Below are 13,035 nucleotides of genomic sequence, written 5' to 3'. Positions count from 1 at the left end.
TAATCAGAAACACCCAAAACAATCAAACCAATCAAACGAGAGAAACAAACACGTTAAGTTTAAACAATAAAATTTATACTACAGTAGATTGTATACTGAAGTTTATTGCGAGAGAAGGGTTAAAGAAAATAATCATAATATGTTTAATGATGAAATATTTTCATACATTGTTGTTGAAAAAATATTTTAATACATTTATAAGAGAAAAATAAATGTTTTTGTATAGATATTAAGTTTACCCAAATCTTAAACTACAACATTTTCTCCTACAATTATCAATTGCTATAACGGTATCATAATCATATAAGCATATACATCACTCAAATTTTGGTTCTCTTATAAATTAAATTGTGTACATAAAAGTTAAAAAATATTTTAATTTAAATATTATATCTTAGGATATACCAATAAATATTATTTTATTAGAGGTTTATTAAATATATAATTTATTTTAAATATGAATTCAGACTGAATTTGTTACTATATTTTCATATAGTTTAAAGCGTATACAATTTGTAAAAAAAAATGCAATTTCTCGAATAATAGTTTAGGTAATTAATTTAGTAGATGTATAAAATCATTACTATCATTCACTGTAGTTTGACACGTGCGTAATGTAAATACACGTTAATTTCAAATAAGTGTGACCAATTCCAATTTAGAAATATCCAGTTTCTCCCAAAGTGCATAGGAGAAGAAGAAAAACGTTCGCTGAGGTGTCACCTGAGATCACAAAACAAACAATCTCTACTCGACCATTCATCACACCATGTGGAGACGGATCGTATCCTCTCATCTCAAAGCCCTAGTCGCCGATGTCGCTGCTGCTTCTCCTCGTCGTTCAATAGCCACCACCACCGCGAGACCCGTTCACTTCCATCGCGCTGACAGTCCCGCTTCTTCTTCTTCTTCCGTCATCCCTCGCTGTTTCAGCTCCGAATCAGGTGGTATATCAATTGCTATATAGTTTTTACATTTTTAGATCTCGCCGCCCCCTTGTGATTCTGTTCACGCTGAGATTCGATGCAAATATCGCCGTATTATCATCTCAATCGCTTCACCACTGTTCTATCTTAATTAATGCTCACGTCGTTGTTAATCCAAGTTTTTTGTTTGTGTGGTGACTGTTATTATCCTTGCAGTAGAGACAATAGCGAAGAAGAAGGTGGAGGATGTTATGCCCATTGCAACTGGGCACGAGAAGGAGGAGCTTGAAGCTGAACTTGAGGTGCTTCCTTCCTCGTGTTTTTTTTGTTTTTCTTTGTATGAGTGTTTTTACCGCAACTTCACCTGTGATCATATATGTCACCCCCTGGATGAATTTATGATTGTACGCTTTAGTTGAATAAATCAAATCATTGTTTTCTTGGATGCAGGGGAGGAGGCTGCTTGACATTGACTTCCCCGAAGGTCCTTTTGGAACTAAGGTTTGTTATATTTCTATTTACAACACATTGTTCTCGACCCTCACTGTCTCTATCTTGATCTTATTCACACCGCCTAGTTTTACACCACATCAGTGTTTCTAACCATCATATATTTAGATTCACACTAACTCGAGCTAGCTGAACATTTAATCCAGTTTAGCTATATTTCATTGATCTCATAGATCAAAGTATTTACTGATAAAATTATATTGAGTCCAGTTAAGTTTATTCACTCATATCCATCGCCCAGCACTGTCTTGTGTGCAGCTATCACTTTTGTTATGTCCACTTTAATCTTGTCAATTGTCAAATTACTAAAATCATTTAGGAGTGCGGAATATATTGCATGCTGCATAACACAATTGACATTTTTCATGTCATTCATCTCTTGAGTGAGTAGCATTCATTTTTCGTATGGCTAACATTTGATGTTTGTCATCTTATTGATACCCTAATTGTATTTACCCTTAGAAAGCTCCTGCTATAGTAAATTCCTACTATGACAAGCGTATTGTGGGATGCCCTGGTGGTGAGGGCGGTAAGTTCACCTCATCATTGAATGTATCTAACAAACCAAAGGATACTCTATCTATGAATGAGTTGTCTGATATACATTCCAATTGAAAACTGCAGAGGATGAACACGACGTTGTGTGGTTCTGGCTGGAGAAAGGAAAGTCTTTTGAATGCTCGGTTTGCACTCAGTACTTTGAGGTAAGTTAAAACTCGTATCAGCTAATGGTAAACACACAGTCATGCCTCAGACAGATCTCTAAAAGGATTAGATCAAGAGCTATTTATGAAAATATTGAATTGGTTAAAATGCATGTGTTGCAGCTAGAAGTGGTTGGTCCAGGTGGGCCTCCTGATGGTCACGGTGATGAAGACGATGAGCATCACCATTACTGATTCCAGCTTCTCAATTAGCCGCGAGTTTTACATTTTGTTATCATATATTTTTTTACAGTTATTTATCAGAATAAAAAAAATCCAAACTTTGGTGAAACTTAGTTGAAAAATGTTTTTGATCGTTTTAGAACAACACACATGATCGAAGTTTATAAATGCAAAGTACTATAGCCTATTTATATATTTAAGATCAAAAGCTGACACATTCAAGATTTTATCTAATTCAGGTTCTAACGTTCGAACCCTGGCTAGGCAGCATTACCATTTATACAGAACAAGTAAAAGCGATTGACACGTGCGTAGTTTTTCTCACGTACGAGTTAAAAGAGAGTGAGGAGACTTTCTTTTTCCGTCCCAAAAGGTCATCGCATCGGTGAGAAGAGATTCCAGATTCGGTCGCTAATAATATTTGGAGTCGGGAGGGGTGACCTGAGATATTCACGACACAAAACAAATCATCATCATGTGGAGAAGAATCGTCTCCTCTGGTCTCAAAACCCTAGCCTCCGATGTCGCCGCTGCTTCTCCTCGTCGATCCGTAGCCACCACCGCCGTGAGACCCTTGAGGTTCTATCTCGCATCCAATCCCGCTTCTTCTTCCCTTTTACCTCGCCATTTCAGCTCCGAATCAGGTTATATTTCGTTGCTACACTTTTTCCAGATCTCGCTGTATAATAATCATTAGGTATCGTTCGCTGTTATCTCTTAAATGATATATATATTCATCAAAATATGTATTGGTCTCTGAGATTGTTAATGCGTTACCTAACAGAACCAAATTAATGTCGCTATTGAATTTAAGTTTATGATCTCTAGTATTGGACTCTGTCTACCTAATTTGATACTATTAGAGAGTGAATGACTTTTAATACCTTTGCAGTGGAGACCGTTGGGAAGAAGAAGGTGGAGGATGTTATGCCCATTGCTACTGGACATGAAAAGGAGGAGCTTCAAGCTGAACTTGAGGTGATTCTCTCCATGCATTTTAACATATACATGAGTATGACAGTGTGATATTTACGCAGCTTCACCTGTGATCATGTTGTTACCCCTTTGAATGTTTCTGACATTGCAATTGTGCTCTTCACTTGACTAAATCAATCTTGACTTTTTCTTTTTTTTTTTATTTATGCAGGGGAGGAGGCTGCTTGACATTGATTTCCCTGAAGGTCCTTTTGGAACTAAGGTTTGTTTACTGTCTACTTTTTAAGATATTGTCTCAAAATTTCACGTTACGTCGTCATTAGAGCTCGTAAACAAACCAACACTGCTTCATTTAAGTCTAGTGTGGTAAATGGTTAGCCTAGTTTAGGTTTTTTAGTGATCATCATACATCCGGTGACTTATATCTCATCCAAATTGAATTGGATTGAGTCCCGCTGGTTTACTGACTGACCCTTATGGCTCTCAACTTGCACCAAGCACATTTACTTTCCCCATGTCTAATTGAATCTTGTCTAACTTTAACGCCATCCTTTCTTCATATTATCTGTTCATGTATTTGATACATATATGCTGACCAAATTTTGATTTCTCAGGAAGCTCCTGCTATCGTAAAGTCCTACTATGACAAGCGAATTGTGGGATGCCCTGGTGGTGAAGGCGGTAAGTTTATCCATTCTTCACTCTTTAGTGGTCATAAAATGATGAGAAGAGGCATAAAATGGATGGTTTTCTCGTTAATTATTTGCCTCATTGCAAGATTTTGATGTAACAATATGTTTTTCATCGTATGACACATCTACTAACCATCGATTTGCTCTGATCAACTGCAGAGGATGAACACGATGTTGTGTGGTTCTGGCTGGAGAAAGGAAAGTCTTTTGAATGCCCCGTTTGCACTCAGTACTTTGAGGTAAGTTAAAACTCGAATTAGCTTGCTCTAAATGGTAAATAAATAGTCATAGCTCAGACGAGTCTGTAAAAGGATGATAAGAGCAAGAACTCGTTGAAATTTGAATATTGAATCGGTTAAAATGTATGTGATGCAGCTGGAGGTGGTTGGTCCAGGTGGACCTCCCGATGGTCACGGTGATGAAGACGATGAGCACCACCACTGATTCCGGCTTCTCCCTTGCTGCGAGTTTTGCTTTTTTTTTTTAATTATTTTTTACTGGAATAAAAAACATATGCTGCTGGTGAGACAGTTAAAAATGTTTTTGATCCTTTTGGAACAACACTTCGGTATCGGAAGTTGTCAAAATGCCTAAAAATGTTTTACTTTTGTACCAATTCTTGAATCAGAATCATTCTTGCCTTTTGCATATTATTATATACTCTTACCCTTTTAATTTTGTGGTTCGATGTCTTTTCATATTGGACGTTTTGATCGTGTCCTTGATTCCTTGTGAACGGCCATATAATTCAATATATTATCGAAACATCGATTTTCTTCCAACCTTGTTGATTAATTGGTTTAACACTAATTACTCATACAATGCACCTACGTGTTATTTTTTCATTTTATGTAATACTTTTATACAAGTAATAATGTGAATAGAATTTATCAAATCATAACAAATATGTTAGAAGGCGAGAACAAATACTATATACCTGTCCAGTGGACCTCTCTTCTTTCTCTTGTTAGTGTTAGCTTTCTGTTTAGGCTCACCTTCAACATCCTCACCATCGATATCATTCAGGACAGGTTCATACCGCATGGCCTGAGCTGCTCTTTCCTCAGCTTTTTTGATTGCATAATCTCGCAATTCAATTCTCACATGCTCGGGACAAGTTGGACACCTGATCACGCTTGTGCTGTCTCCAATTAAGTGGTGTTTCAGACGTGAAACACCTCCATTTGTTTCTTTCCTGCAGAAGATGCACGTCCACTTGTTCCTGTTTTTAGGCAGACAGGTTCCATACTTACGTCCTGGATCAACATCACATGCCCCTTGTTGTGATGCTCCACCTTGTGTTGCGCCTCCTTGGGATGATCCTCCAATCTCAGACATGATAAACCTTCAAAGAAAAAGCAAAAAATATAAGCTAAGTACATAAACATGTAAGGTTCTTAACACAAGCTACGTAAATAAACTACATAAACAAGCTACGTAAACAAACTCTAACAAACAAAATGAATGATGATAACCTTACATGATGATAGAAATAATCTCAGAATGTTAAGCTACGTGTATAATACAAACTAGGTACATAAACATGTAAGGTTCTTAACACAAGCTACGTAAATAAACTCTAACAAACAAAATGAATGATGCATGATACAAACTAGGTACATAAACATGTAAGGTTCTTAACACAAGCTACGTAAATAAACTCTAACAAACAAAATGAATGATGCATGATACATAAGAGGTTTGCGTGAAGAGAGAAGACATGAATGGTATGTGATAAAGAAGATATGACACTATGATCCTTATATGTGATCAACATGATGTGTTAAACACTAAAACTTTAACTAACAAAACAAACCGATAGAGTAAAGAAGAGCTTATGCCGTCAGTAGCTTAGAGAAAGCAAGAGAACTTGTGAAAAAGTAAGGGGGACGTATTACTATTATATAGTACATTTCACTTAGGGTTTTTACGCTTTAGATGGATTAGGGCATTCGGTTAGAGTATATTTAGCGTATATTTAGAGTATATTTAGAGGATATTTAGAGGATATTTAGAGTACAATACACGTATATGCTATTTTACTTATTTTGAATTCAAAATTTTGTTAACGGTTTGATTATCAACAACGTAGCGACGCAATGATCGACTCAGTGTATACAGGTATAGCGAGGAAAGGCGGTCGACTCACGTACCTCGCTTAGCATTGCGGTCTTGAGTCGTTTTGGAGGTCGCTTCAGGTCGCTACTCGCCATGGCGAGCGGAGCGGTCGCCTTTTAAAACCAAGCCCCGTTTGCACTCAGTACTTTGAGGTAAGTTAAAACTCGAATTAGCTTGCTCTAAATGGTAAATAAATAGTCATAGCTCAGACGAGTCTGTAAAAGGATGATAAGAGCAAGAACTCGTTGAAATTTGAATATTGAATCGGTTAAAATGTATGTGATGCAGCTGGAGGTGGTTGGTCCAGGTGGACCTCCCGATGGTCACGGTGATGAAGACGATGAGCACCACCACTGATTCCGGCTTCTCCCTTGCTGCGAGTTTTGCTTTTTTTTTTAATTATTTTTTACTGGAATAAAAAACATATGCTGCTGGTGAGACAGTTAAAAATGTTTTTGATCCTTTTGGAACAACACTTCGGTATCGGAAGTTGTCAAAATGCCTAAAAATGTTTTACTTTTGTACCAATTCTTGAATCAGAATCATTCTTGCCTTTTGCATATTATTATATACTCTTACCCTTTTAATTTTGTGGTTCGATGTCTTTTCATATTGGACGTTTTGATCGTGTCCTTGATTCCTTGTGAACGGCCATATAATTCAATATATTATCGAAACATCGATTTTCTTCCAACCTTGTTGATTAATTGGTTTAACACTAATTACTCATACAATGCACCTACGTGTTATTTTTTCATTTTATGTAATACTTTTATACAAGTAATAATGTGAATAGAATTTATCAAATCATAACAAATATGTTAGAATAATAATTATATAATTTTATACATTAAAAAATTAAATATAATCAAGATATATATGTATTTATATATTGCCGGATCGGATCGGATATCCGCTTCCCAAAATTTTAATATTTGTGATTTGCTTTGATTTTAACGGTTATTGACTTTTAGTATTTGCTTTGCTTCGAAAGTTTACGGATATCTGAAATTTTCGGATCGAATTGAAACGAATAGCGAATCGAATCAAATTTAAATGCCCAACCCTAACTGTATATGTATCCTGTGTAGTTTTGGCACATGCGTAATCTCGCTTCTTCTTCTTCTTCCGTCATCCCTCGCTGTTTCAGCTCCGAATCAGGTGGTATATCAATTGCTATATAGTTTCTACATTTTCAGATCTCCTCGCCTCCTTGTGATTCTGTTTCCACTGGGATTCGATGCAATTATCGCCGTATTATTGTCTCAATCGCTTCACCACTGTTCTATCTTAATTAATGCTTACGTCGTTGTTAATCAATTTTTTTGTGTGGTGAGTGACTGTTATTATCCTTGCAGTAGAGACAATAGCGAAAAAGAAGGTGGAGGATGTTATGCCCATTGCAACTAGGCACGAAAAGGAGGAAATTGAAGTTGAACTCGAGGTGCTTCCTCGTGTTTTTTTGTTTTTCTCTTTAGTTGAATAAATCAGATTATTGTTTTCTTGGATGCAGGGGAGGAGGCTGCTTGACATGGACTTCCCCGAAGGTCTTTTTGGAACTAAGGTTTGTTATATCTCGCGACTCTCACTCTCACTGTCTCTATCTTAATCTTATTCTCACCGCCTAGTTTTACACCACATTAGTGTTTGTGTTTCTAACCATCATATATTTAGACTCGCACAGAACTCGGGGTAGCTGAACATTTAATCCAGTTTAGCTATATTTCATTGATCTCATAGATCAAAGTATTTACTGATAAAATTATATTGAGTCCAGTTAAGTTTATTTACCCATATTCATCGCCCAGCACTGTCTTGCAAGCAGCTATCACTTCTGTTATGTCCACTTTAATCTTGTCAGTTGTCAAATTAAACGCTTGATATTACTTTTGTCATATTTATTCTTGTGAACAATGTACTTGGATAAAATATGCTATATATTGGATTTTGAGTTGTATACGGGGTTTTGGTGAGTTTCAACAAGTCTACGAGCTGTGTTTTGTCAGTTTACCTTGGTCCACTGCCTATGATGCCTTATATCCATCGATTGTGACATGAAACATCTCCAAGTGTGTGTAGATCATGAAAATCAATTTCTTAGCATTCCTTTCTGAATTACTAAAATCATTTAGGAGTGCGGAATATTACATGCTGCATAACACAATTGACATTTTCATGTCATTCATCTCATGACTGAGTAGCATTCATTTTTCGTATGGCTAACATTTGATATTTGTCATCTTGTTGATACCCTAATTGTATTTACCCTTAGGAAGCTCCTGCTATAGTAAAGTCCTCCTATGACAAGCATATTATGGGATGCCTTGGTGGTGAAGGGGTAAGTTCACCTCATCATTGAATGCATCTAACAAAGGGAAAAGGATACTATACTATCTATGAATGAGTTGTCTGATAGACATTCCTATTAAAAACTGCAGAGGATGAACACGACGTTGTGTGGTTCTGGCTGGAGAAAGGAAAGTCTTTTCAATGCCCGGTTTGCACACAGTACTTTGAGGTAAGTTAAAAACGCGTATCAGCTTTGCTCTAAATGGTAAACACACAGTCATGGTGGCTTAGACAAATCTCTAAAAGGCTTAAGATCAAGAGCTATTTATGAAATATTGAATTGGTTAAAATGCATGTGTTGCAGCTAGAAGTGGTTGGTCCAGGTGGTCCTCCTGATGGTCACGGTGATGAAGACGATGAGCATCACCACTGATTCCAGCTTTAGCCGCGAGTTTTACATTTTGTTTTCATATTGTTTTTACAGTTATTTATCGGAATAAAAGAAAATTCCACCGTTGGTGAAACATAGTTGAAAAATGTTTTTGATCGTTTTAGAACAACACACATTATCGAAGTTTATAAATGCAAAGTACTATAGCCTATTTATATATTGGGACTATAATGGAATAAACCCTCAACTATTGACATATCCATATTTAAATCCTCAAGTATTTTTACAATGAAATAAATCCTTAAGTAAATTCTGTTAGAAAAATCGACCCACCGTTTTAACTGATGTTTAAACTCAAACACTGTTTTTGCTTTTTACCATTTGAATAAAAAAACGACAAGGCTTAGCACATAAACAACAAGTTTTATTTAAAGCACACATAGTTTGGTTGCTAGCAGTATTTTTACACCTGACTTGGCAAACTCATGAGTTATCCGATAAGTAATCCAATTTGGGTTTTAAAAAATATTTATTATTTAAAAGTTTGATAAATTCTGTAAAAAAATCATTAAACCCCGCAATTCCGCTATCAGTTAAACCACCAGACAAACTTAGTAAAAAAAAATTAGATTTTTTTTTAATTTATATTATTAAAATCTGTGTTGTGTTCCAAACCAAAAAGTAGGTTTTCATTTTTTATTAGATGATATGATTTGGTATCATTTTCTTTTTGTTATCAATAACTTATTACAATTTTTATGTTTTACTTTTAGTTTATTTGAGATTTAACTCTTAACTTGTTACAAACATTGTAATTTCAATTATTTTTAAATATTTTTACGAGAAATGAAAATTAAAAAGAAAACAAATATTTTGTAGTTTTTGATAAAATTCTTGCATGTATATTATTTTAGTAGATGCATTATTGTTTTTTTTTTTGTTTTTAATGCATTTTTATTTTTTTTATTTTAAATAGTATAAAGAAGAAAAAATGTTAGGTTATAAACGTTTGTACAGACGGAAGTCTAACTTTTTGTAACAGATTTTACTTAAGGATTTGTTCCATTAAAAAAATACTTGAGGGTTTAAATATGAATGTATAAATAGTTGAGAGTTTACAAAAATAGTTGAGGGTTTATATATTTAAGATCAAAAGCTGACACATTCAAGATTTTATCTAATGCAGGTTCTAACGTTCGAACCCTGGCTAGGCAGCATTACCATTTATACAGAACAAGTAAAAGCGATTGACACGTGCGTAGTATTTCTCACGTACGAGTTAAAAAAGAGTGAAGAGACTTTTTTTTTTTTTTTCCGTCCCAAAGCATCGCATCAGTGAGAAGAGATTAGAGATTCCAGATTCGGTCGCTAATAATATTTGGAGTTGGGAGGGGTGACCTGAGATTCACGACGCAAAACAAATCATCATGTGGAGAAGAATCGTTTCCTCTGGTCTCAAAACCCTAGCCTCCGATTTCGCCGCTGCTTCTCCTCGTCGATCCGTAGCCACCACCGCCGTGAGACCCTTGAGGTTCTATCTCGCATCCAATTCCCTTTTCCCTCGCCATTTCAGCTCCGAATCAGGTTATATTTCGTTGCTACACTTTTTCCAGATCTCTTCAGCCTAAGCAGTGGATTCAGATTTAAAATCTGTATTGGTCTCTGAGATTGTTAATGCGTTACCAAATTAATACTCTCATGTCGCTACTGAATTTAAGTTTGTGATTGGACTCTGTCTACCTAATTTGTTAGTATTTGAGATTGAATGACTTTTATTAACTTTGCAGTGGAGACCGTTGGGAAGAAGAAGGTGGAGGATGTTATGCCCATTGCAACCGGACATGAAAAGGAGGAGCTTGAAGCTGAACTTGAGGTGATTCTCTCTTTGCATTTTACCATATACACACAGTGTGTGCTTTACCGCAGCTTCACCTGTGATCAATCTTGACTTTTTCATTGTTTTCTTGAATGCAGGGGAGGAGGCTGCTTGACATTGACTTCCCTGAAGGTCCTTTTGGAACTAAGGTTTCTTTACTGTCTACTTTTTAAGATATTAGAGCTCGTAAACAACAAACCAACAATGCTTCCTTTAAGTCTAGTGTGGTAAATGGTTAGTCTACTTTAGTGATCATCAAACATCCCGTGACTTATATCTAGGGCTGGGCAAATAAACCGAACCCGAAAATCCGAACCGAACCCGATCCGATAAAAATGAATCCGAACCGATCCGAACTCGAAATAAATACCGAATGGATCCTGTTTTTTGGTATTTTGGGTTATGGGTATTATCCGAACTGGACCCGGACCTAAATGGATATCCGATAGAACCCGAAACATTTAAAATCACAAAAAGAACTTCTACCAAATATGATCTTAATTCTTAATATGTATCCAAAATACTTTAAGATATTATTGAACTTCTAAAATAATTATATGTTACATGAAGGTTGGTGGTGGAATGTGGCGGTTGATGCCTGAAGTTTTTAGATTTTGGTTTTGTTTTTATTGAATAATGTTTCTCATTTCATGAGAACTTATTTTTTGTTTTATGATTTCATTTATCTGGTTTTTTTCTATCACTAATTATGTTTATCTTTCGCTTGATTTTGAATGATCATGTTTGATGTTTTTTCTTATTTTTGTATCGATTTTATTTATGTTTTGGCTATTAAAATATGTACAAATCATGTTTTTAAAATCCGAAGAACCGATTTCATTTATGTTTTAGTTACAAAATAGGTACAAATCATGTATTTTTAAACCGAAGAACCGATTGGGACCCGAACCCGAAAGTACAATGGGTTATACCGGTTCTTTGAAGATTTACTAACCCCGACCCGAACCCGATAGAACCCGAACCGGTCCCGAACCGAACTTTTATATAACCCGAATGGGGTTGATTTTGATAAACCCGAAAAACCGAAACCCGAATGGCTAAAACCGAAACCCGATGGGGACCCCGAATGCCCATGCCTACTTATATCTCATCCAAATTGAATTAGTATTAGTTCCATGAGTGAGGCACTAGTTTGGATTTGAATCATATATGGGATTTAAATGGTCCATTCAACAAGTCTTTAAGCTGTGTTTGTTAGTTTACCATGGTCCACTGCACATGATGCATATGTTCATGATGATGGCGAAAATTTTCGTATGTCACATACAGCATCTGGCTGGTGTCTATGGATCATGGAGATTTTGGTTTAAGAATCATTTCTCGGAATAACTGAAAATCATAGGCTTATATGATTGATGAACTGCGCATGATGTGTGACTGTATAACACAATTTGAGACATTTGATCTTTTTCATTTATTGTGTCATTTTATTTTCGATTGAGCAGCATTCATTGTCGGTTGTCTACCGTTTGATACATATATATGCTGACCAAATTTTGATTTCTCAGGAAGCTCCTGCTATCGTAAAGTCCTACTATGACAAGCGAATTGTGGGATGCCCTGGTGGTGAAGGCGGTAAGTTTATCCATTCTTCACTCTTTAGTGGTCATAAAATGATGAGAAGAGGCATAAAATGGATGGTTTTCTCGTTAATTATTTGCCTCATTGCAAGATTTTGATGTAACAATATGTTTTTCATCGTATGACACATCTACTAACCATCGATTTGCTCTGATCAACTGCAGAGGATGAACACGATGTTGTGTGGTTCTGGCTGGAGAAAGGAAAGTCTTTTGAATGCCCCGTTTGCACTCAGTACTTTGAGGTAAGTTAAAACTCGAATTAGCTTGCTCTAAATGGTAAATAAATAGTCATAGCTCAGACGAGTCTGTAAAAAGATGATAAGAGCAAGAACTCGTTGAAATTTGAATATTGAATCGGTTAAAATATATGTGATGCAGCTGGAAGTGGTTGGTCCAGGTGGACCTCCCGATGGTCACGGTGATGAAGACGATGAGCACCACCACTGATTCCGGCTTCTCCCTTGCTGCGAGTTTTGCTTTTTTTTTTTATTATTTTTTACTGGAATAAAAAACATATGCTGCTGGTGAGACAGTTAAAAATGTTTTTGATCCTTTTGGAACAACACTTCGGTATCGGAAGTTGTCAAAATGCCTAAAAATGTTTTACTTTTGTACCAATTCTTGAATCAGAATCAGTCTTGCCTTTTGCATATTATTATATACTCTTACCCTTTTAATTTTGTGGTTCGATGCCTTTTCATATTGGACGTTTTGATCGTGTCCTTGATTCCTTGTGAACGGCCATACAATTCAATATATTATCGAAACATCGATTTTCTTCCAACCTTGTTGATTAATTGGTTTAA

The 13,035-nt window shown here is 35.9% G+C and overlaps 4 protein-coding genes across 6 annotated transcripts; all 4 read left to right on the top strand.

Annotated features, from left to right (window-relative positions):
* Positions 1–282: 282 nt before the first annotated feature.
* Positions 283–2,516, top strand: LOC117125609 (cytochrome c oxidase subunit 5b-1, mitochondrial). Of its 2 annotated transcripts, none has more exons than XM_009147966.3 (6): positions 283–944; positions 1,143–1,228; positions 1,377–1,427; positions 1,899–1,965; positions 2,061–2,140; positions 2,264–2,516. In XM_009147966.3, the coding sequence occupies exons 1-6, from the start codon at positions 770–772 to the stop codon at positions 2,333–2,335; spliced, it is 531 nt and encodes a 176-aa protein (XP_009146214.1). In that variant the 5' UTR covers positions 283–769; the 3' UTR covers positions 2,336–2,516. The 2 variants fall into 2 exon arrangements, with proteins under 2 accessions (XP_009146214.1, XP_009146215.1); XM_009147967.3 differs by having other exon boundaries at positions 1,146–1,228; positions 2,264–2,493.
* Positions 2,517–2,548: 32 nt separating this feature from the next.
* Positions 2,549–4,626, top strand: LOC103869894 (cytochrome c oxidase subunit 5b-1, mitochondrial). The gene is made up of 6 exons (XM_033292831.1): positions 2,549–2,967; positions 3,216–3,301; positions 3,471–3,521; positions 3,874–3,940; positions 4,111–4,190; positions 4,327–4,626. Exons 1-6 carry the CDS (start codon positions 2,799–2,801, stop codon positions 4,393–4,395), a joined length of 522 nt encoding a protein of 173 aa, XP_033148722.1. The 5' UTR covers positions 2,549–2,798; the 3' UTR covers positions 4,396–4,626.
* Positions 4,627–6,182: 1,556 nt separating this feature from the next.
* LOC117125743 (cytochrome c oxidase subunit 5b-1, mitochondrial-like) lies at positions 6,183–8,966 on the top strand. Of its 2 annotated transcripts, none has more exons than XM_033292836.1 (7): positions 6,183–6,221; positions 6,358–7,230; positions 7,431–7,513; positions 7,583–7,633; positions 8,342–8,407; positions 8,508–8,587; positions 8,723–8,966. In XM_033292836.1, the coding sequence occupies exons 2-7, from the start codon at positions 7,170–7,172 to the stop codon at positions 8,724–8,726; spliced, it is 345 nt and encodes a 114-aa protein (XP_033148727.1). In that variant the 5' UTR covers positions 6,183–6,221; positions 6,358–7,169; the 3' UTR covers positions 8,727–8,966. The 2 variants fall into 2 exon arrangements, with proteins under 2 accessions (XP_033148727.1, XP_033148726.1); XM_033292835.1 differs by having other exon boundaries at positions 7,428–7,513; positions 8,723–8,964.
* A 1,058-nt stretch (positions 8,967–10,024) lies between these two features.
* LOC103869896 (cytochrome c oxidase subunit 5b-1, mitochondrial-like) lies at positions 10,025–12,906 on the top strand. Its single transcript, XM_009147970.2, has 6 exons — positions 10,025–10,333; positions 10,537–10,622; positions 10,724–10,774; positions 12,155–12,221; positions 12,392–12,471; positions 12,608–12,906. The coding sequence occupies exons 1-6, from the start codon at positions 10,177–10,179 to the stop codon at positions 12,674–12,676; spliced, it is 510 nt and encodes a 169-aa protein (XP_009146218.1). The 5' UTR covers positions 10,025–10,176; the 3' UTR covers positions 12,677–12,906.
* Positions 12,907–13,035: the final 129 nt, after the last annotated feature.

The sequence above is a fragment of the Brassica rapa genome, chromosome A05 (assembly GCF_000309985.2).
Source record: "Brassica rapa cultivar Chiifu-401-42 chromosome A05, CAAS_Brap_v3.01, whole genome shotgun sequence".
In the NCBI taxonomy this organism is placed as follows: domain Eukaryota; kingdom Viridiplantae; phylum Streptophyta; class Magnoliopsida; order Brassicales; family Brassicaceae; genus Brassica; species Brassica rapa.
The sequence above is the reverse complement of the archived record's forward strand: the minus strand, read 5'-3'. Positions and strand labels throughout refer to the sequence as shown.

Coding starts and splice junctions, on each gene's coding strand:
- LOC117125743 (XM_033292835.1), top strand. CDS start 7,170: ATGCGTAATCTCGCTTCTTCTTCTTCTTCCGTCATCCCTCGCTGTTTC. Junction 7,231..7,427: donor CTGTTTCAGCTCCGAATCAG/GTGGTATATCAA, acceptor TTATCCTTGCAG/TAGAGACAATAGCGAAAAAG. Junction 7,514..7,582: donor AAATTGAAGTTGAACTCGAG/GTGCTTCCTCGT, acceptor TCTTGGATGCAG/GGGAGGAGGCTGCTTGACAT.
- LOC103869894 (XM_033292831.1), top strand. CDS start 2,799: ATGTGGAGAAGAATCGTCTCCTCTGGTCTCAAAACCCTAGCCTCCGAT. Junction 2,968..3,215: donor CCATTTCAGCTCCGAATCAG/GTTATATTTCGT, acceptor ATACCTTTGCAG/TGGAGACCGTTGGGAAGAAG. Junction 3,941..4,110: donor ATGCCCTGGTGGTGAAGGCG/GTAAGTTTATCC, acceptor GATCAACTGCAG/AGGATGAACACGATGTTGTG.
- LOC103869896 (XM_009147970.2), top strand. CDS start 10,177: ATGTGGAGAAGAATCGTTTCCTCTGGTCTCAAAACCCTAGCCTCCGAT. Junction 10,623..10,723: donor AGCTTGAAGCTGAACTTGAG/GTGATTCTCTCT, acceptor TCTTGAATGCAG/GGGAGGAGGCTGCTTGACAT. Junction 10,775..12,154: donor AAGGTCCTTTTGGAACTAAG/GTTTCTTTACTG, acceptor TTGATTTCTCAG/GAAGCTCCTGCTATCGTAAA.
- LOC117125609 (XM_009147966.3), top strand. CDS start 770: ATGTGGAGACGGATCGTATCCTCTCATCTCAAAGCCCTAGTCGCCGAT. Junction 1,966..2,060: donor ATGCCCTGGTGGTGAGGGCG/GTAAGTTCACCT, acceptor TGAAAACTGCAG/AGGATGAACACGACGTTGTG. Junction 2,141..2,263: donor TTTGCACTCAGTACTTTGAG/GTAAGTTAAAAC, acceptor CATGTGTTGCAG/CTAGAAGTGGTTGGTCCAGG.